Here is a 5,906-nt window from a genome sequence, read left to right as displayed (position 1 = left end):
CCGGAGCCTGTTCTCCGCAACGGGAGAGGCCGCAGCAGAGGGAGGCCCCCATACCACAAAAAAAAAAAAAAAAAAAAAAAAATATTACTCCTGGGCTATCTATGTATTCTTTATGTAATGTTGACATAAATGAATTCTTTATTTCCGCTGATTAACTTAAAATTTCTTTTAAACAGAAATGTATTTGTCTTTACAGGTTCATCGGCACTTGCTTTGCTTTGTTCTGGTATATTTTCTCCTTAGCACATGTGGCAATCTTTGTCACAAGATTTAGCTATGGAGAAGAATTACAGTCCTTCGTCGGAGCTGTAATTGTTGGGACATACAATGTTGTGGTTGTGATTGTGCTTACCAAGCTGCTGGTAGCAATGCTTCATAAAAGTTTTCAGTTGATAGCAGTAAGTGTTCATTCTTTTAAAAATTTTATATTCTCTTCAGGCCATACCAAATGTATGTAGTAGATAAGGCAAAGATTTAAAAGAATTAAGAATGTGTCATTTAAAAATTAAATACAGATTTTAAAAAATGTAAGTAATGTATATTAACTGCAAGTCTTGAACCAAATTTTTACCTACAAGGTGTGGAAATATTTGAACAATCTTAAACTCTTCATACCAGCCCTACCGTGTGTGTTTGCGCGTGTGCATGCCTATTCATATCTTGTGTTGCTTTTTCACTTGCCTCTTATAGAATCATGAAGACAAAGAATGGAAGTTTGCTCGAGCAAAGTTGTGGCTTAGCTACTTTGATGACAAATGTACATTACCCCCACCTTTCAACATCATTCCTTCACCAAAGACTATCTGCTATATGATTAGTAGCCTCAGTAAATGGATTTGCTCTCATACATCAAAAGGCAAGGTTAAACGGCAGAACAGCTTAAAGGTAAGAAATTAGATGGTTGAACTGCAACATGATAATTTTAATAATTACTAATCTCAGATGTTCCTAAAGCATAAATATGCAGCTTCCTAAGGGCTAAGACTTGTGTTGTTTTGTACAGGGCATTCTCTGTACTAATTTGTTGTCGTTATAAAGCAAGTAGCAAAACAGCTTAAAAAAACACAAAGGCTAAGACTTGTCTTTTTTTTTTTTTCACTCCTGTATCCCTAATGCATAGCATAGTATCTAACATAAAGTAAGGATTCAAAAAATATTTATTGAAAATGGGAGAGAGAGCTGTGATTTTTTTCATGAATTCTCATCTCACAGTTTTAAAACAAGGAAAATATTCAGAATACTTATGCTGTCAGCATAAGAGTGACTCAGAGTCAATGCATATTTTTCTGGTTCTGCTTGAAAGTTGCTCAATACATGAATAATTCAATACATGTTGCTATAAGCCAGGAATTGGCAGACTTTTTCTGTAAATAACCGGATAATAAATATTTTAGACTTTGTGGGCTGTGAAAAAATTGTAGATTTTATGTGGGTAGTAATATAACAAGAGAGAAAACAAATTTCCACAAAATTTTTATTGATGAAATTAAACATATGAGAATAATTGAGTAATACTTTTTTAATAATTCAGCTCTATTAATGAATGGAATTCCATTTTGGGGGGGAATAACATTTTGTTTATTTGGAGTTCAAAGTTAGTAGTCCCCATCATCAAATTGATTACAAAAGGTTCATCTGTAAAAGCCATTCTTAGCTCATAGGCCATCAGAAACAGGAAGTGGGTCATATTTGGCCTGTGGGTCATAGTTTGCTAATCCCTACTATAAACTAAAGATCTTAAATCAAGGTAAGTGTACAGGTAAATGAATAAAATAAATATTCATGGCATGTTTCAAATGTGTTGAATATTATTTTGTAACATGTAGTGGCAAAAATATAGTCTAATAAAGCATTACAAGATATGTGTTTGTATCTGTAAATTTTTTTAAAAATCCACCTCATTTAAATATTTTTATGCATATTGTTAGTATCATATTTTTTGTTTTGAAGGAGTGGAGAAATTTGAAGCAAAAGAGAGATGAAAACTACCAAAAAGTGATGTGCTGTTTAGTACATCGTTACTTGACTTCCATGAGACAAAAGATGCAAAGTACAGATCAGGCAACTGTGGAAAATCTAAATGAACTGCGACAAGATCTGTCAAAATTCCGAAATGAAATAAGGGATTTACTTGGCTTTCGGACTTCTAAATATGCTATGTTTTATCCAAGAAATTAGCCATTTTCTAAATCACGTAGAGAATAATTTTCAATAATAAATCTGAAAGACTGCATTTGTATAACTTGCAACTAAATTAGTAAGATATATATTGAAATAAAGAATTATGTAAAAGCCATTCTTTAAAATATTTATAGCATAAATATATGTTATGTAAAATCTGTATATATGATTAGTTTTTTTAAAACCCTCTGTTCGTGGCTTTTTGCAGGAATAAAACAGATTAAGTAGATAGATTTTGTTAGCATGCTGCTTAGTTTTCTTATTTAAACGGTGCTTAAATTTTTTTTCTCTTTCTGCTTAAGAAGGGCAGCATTAGAATTGTAGTGACTATTGCCAGAAGGTTTTGTAAAAATGAAGATCAGCAAATGTGGACTGATCTCCTTCCGTAGGGTACACTTGAGATATAGAAGTCTTGTTTTTTAAAATCTTTGTTTTAGGAGTTTACATATATAGTTCGGTATTTATTGTTTAGGAGTATAGGTTTACCTAAAACAGTAGTCTGTTTTTTCTTTTTTCTTTTGTTATAATCTTAAGCAACAAAGATAAAGCCCTAATGAATGTTTGAATCTATTTGTGTCTATAAATTTAAATTCACCTCAGTGTTTGTTACTGTAATATATTTACTTTTACATGGTTGTAATCACTTTATATTTTTAATTTTGCTTTTTTCACTTAATAGTATTTTATATATACATTTCCACGTATTGATAGAGTCCACGTATTTAAATTTTTATAGAATTATATAGTTTTTGAAAAATATAGTTAGTAGACTTTTCATTTTGTAGCTATAGAGTATTTGATTATGTTTATAAGTTTGCACAGCTACTTCTCTAAGATTAGGTATTTATTGGCTTTTAATTTTTTATTATCATAAAAGTGATATAATTTTTTTTCAAGCTGGAGTGAATGTTCTTAGTTATAAAGCTAACCCAAAATAAAGATTTAGAAGGTATTTCTTTGTCATGTATGGCCACAGCCTGTTTTGTTTGTGTAAACATTGGAAGACCCTTTAATGCAAGGGTTTGTTTTATTTTTGGACTAAGGTTCTTGATCTTATATCCGAAAGTATTTTCCACAGGATTTAACATAGTTCTATAAATGAGACTTCATGCTTATTTGTAGCTCATTCTTGATGCTTAGGGTGAAAAGCATTGACTTTTTAAATTGGAGAATAAAGTATATATTTAAATTTTTTTCCTGTGCTCATGTAAGGGATATAGTTAACATTTTTTCATAGGCTATTCCTTATTTATTCTTGCAGCATTTCCAGTTAAGAGGTTATTATGTATATAATTATCTTCTTAACTGAATGTCAGATGGTCTTAAGGCCACAGGGTGCAGGTAGCCCTTGGTCTATAAGTACCACCAATCCAGGGATCATTGTTGAAATATGTTAGTGTTGTGTTTCATCTTGCTTTTTACTTTTTATTTTTTAATTTCCAAATTGTAAGTGGTCCCTTTTTTGGGCAAATTCTTATAAAAATGTTTATTGTAAAGTTATATATTTTGTCTATGATGGGATTATGCACTTCCCAATTGGGATTTTACATCAGGGTTTTTAGTCATTCTAAAAAATATCTAATTATTAAATCAAAATATTTATAGAGTGCCTACTGTATGCATGAGTTACGAGGTATATTTTGAATGACAGCATATTGTAAGAAAAAAGGTAAATAAAACTTGACATTAGATTATAAATTGACAGTTTGTTCATTGTATTATTGTATACTTTTATACTTTTTATCGAGATATAATTCACATATCATAAAATTCACTCTTTTAAAGTATACAGTTCACTGTTGTTGTTTTTTTTAAATTATGGCAACAAAGGTCTAAAATGCAAAGCATCAACATCAGACCCCTTTGTACTTCTTCCTCCCTCTGGTGGCAATGATATTTGACTCTTTTAGCTATTTCTTCTTATATTTGTAAATACCATGTTTTGAAATAATATATCTATACAAAGACCTGTATGTGAGTGTTTATAGCAGCTTTATTCATGATCCCAAATTGAAAAACAAGAAAATGCCCGTGAATTGGTGAATGGGTAAGTAAATCATACATCCATACAATGGAAATCTACTCAGTGATAAAAAGGAATCGTATCAGTCAGAGATCAGTCAGAGAAGCAGAACTACTAGGATATTGGCAGGCACATATGTTTGTGTGTACAGTGATTTGTTTACAGGGATTTGACATTACACAATTGTTGGAGTTGGTTAAGCAGTCTCCAAGGCTGTTGTTTTTGCATCTAATACTGGAGCTTGAAGTTCACCAGGTTGGCTGTTGGCAGAGGAAAATAGGTGTCAGGGGGAAGAAATGCGGATAAGCTGGAACCCATGAGGACGGTCTGAGACCCTTGTCACTTGTCACTATCTCCAACCTTGATAATGTGGGAATCCTGTGGGAGAAGTTACCCTTTGCCACGTTGCTAAACACACTTGGCCCAGAATTAGAGAAACTGAAGGACAAGCCAAGGAAAGGTGGCATGATTAGAGTCCTGGCTGCAGCCCTTCACCAGCAGGTTGAGGCAGCAGATAAGTTTCAACATGTATAAACTACGAAAGTGCCTGCAAAAAAACCCCAAATGGCTGCTGCTCCATTTCTGCCCTCGAAATTTCACACTGAAAAGTGTCTTGTGCCCACCCTACCTAGAAGCATACATGGGAGAGAATTCTGGGAAACATAATTCAGCCTACCCAAGTTGACACAAGAACAAACTAGTGAAATATATGCAGTAACACAGATGAATCTTAAAAGTACTATGCCAAGTGAGGACACTCATCACAAAAGGCTACACACTGTGTGATTCCATTAATATGACATCCTAGAAAAGACAAAACTATAGAAACCAAAATCAGATCATTGGTTACCAGGATCTGGTGGGAAGAGAAGATTGATTGCACAACTCATCAAACTATACATTTAAAAGGGTGAATTTTAATGTATGAAAATTATGCTTCAGTAAACCTGACAAAACTACATAATGCTACAACATACTAAAATAAAGAACTAAGAACACTGGAGTAGCAATTCTTATATCAGACAAAATTGACTTTAAAATAAAGACTATTACAAGAGACAAAGAAGGACACTTCATAATCATCAAGGGATCAATCCAAGAAGAAGATATAACAATTGTAAATATTTATGCACCCAACATAGGAGCACCTCAATACTTAAGGCAAATGCTAACAGCCATAAAAGGTGAAATTGACAGTAACGCAATCATAGTAGGGGACTTTAACACCCCACTTTCACGAATGGACAGATCATCCAAAATGAAAATAAATAAGGAAACACAAGCTTTAAATGACACACTAAACAAGATGGACTTAATTGATATTTATAGGACATTCCATCCAAAAACAACAGAATACACTTTCTTCTCAAGTGCTCACGGAACATTCTCCAGGATAGATCATATCTTGGGTCACAAATCAAGCCTTGGTAAATTTAAGAAAATTGAAATCGTATCAAGTATCTTTTCTGACTACAATGCTATGAGACTAGATTTCAATTACAGGAAAAATAACTAAGAAATACAAACACATGGAGGCTAAACAATACCTTACTAAATAACCAAGAGATCACTGAAGAAATCAAAGAGGAAATCAAAAAATACCTAGAAACAAATGACAATGAAAACACAATGACCCAAAACCTATGGGATGCAGCAAAAGCAGTTCTAAGAGGGAAGTTTATAGCAATACAATCCTACCTCA

At 32.7% G+C, this 5,906-nt stretch overlaps 1 protein-coding gene across 3 annotated transcripts in view; it reads left to right on the top strand.

Moving 5' to 3' along the window:
* TRPC1 (transient receptor potential cation channel subfamily C member 1) overlaps positions 1 to 3,553 on the top strand; it is a 63,653-nt gene extending 60,100 nt beyond the window's left edge. For all 3 annotated transcript variants that reach the window (XM_007126487.4, XM_007126486.4, XM_055085565.1), the window contains 3 exons: positions 197 to 398; positions 691 to 885; positions 1,951 to 3,553. In XM_007126487.4, coding sequence (XP_007126549.1) covers positions 197 to 398; positions 691 to 885; positions 1,951 to 2,178 — 625 coding nt within the window. In that variant the 3' untranslated portion in view covers positions 2,179 to 3,553. The remainder of the gene's footprint in view (positions 1 to 196; positions 399 to 690; positions 886 to 1,950) is intronic.
* Positions 3,554 to 5,906: the final 2,353 nt, after the last annotated feature.

This window comes from Physeter macrocephalus, chromosome 1 (assembly GCF_002837175.3).
Source record: "Physeter macrocephalus isolate SW-GA chromosome 1, ASM283717v5, whole genome shotgun sequence".
In the NCBI taxonomy this organism is placed as follows: domain Eukaryota; kingdom Metazoa; phylum Chordata; class Mammalia; order Artiodactyla; family Physeteridae; genus Physeter; species Physeter macrocephalus.
This window is presented reverse-complemented; position numbering and strand designations above follow the sequence as displayed.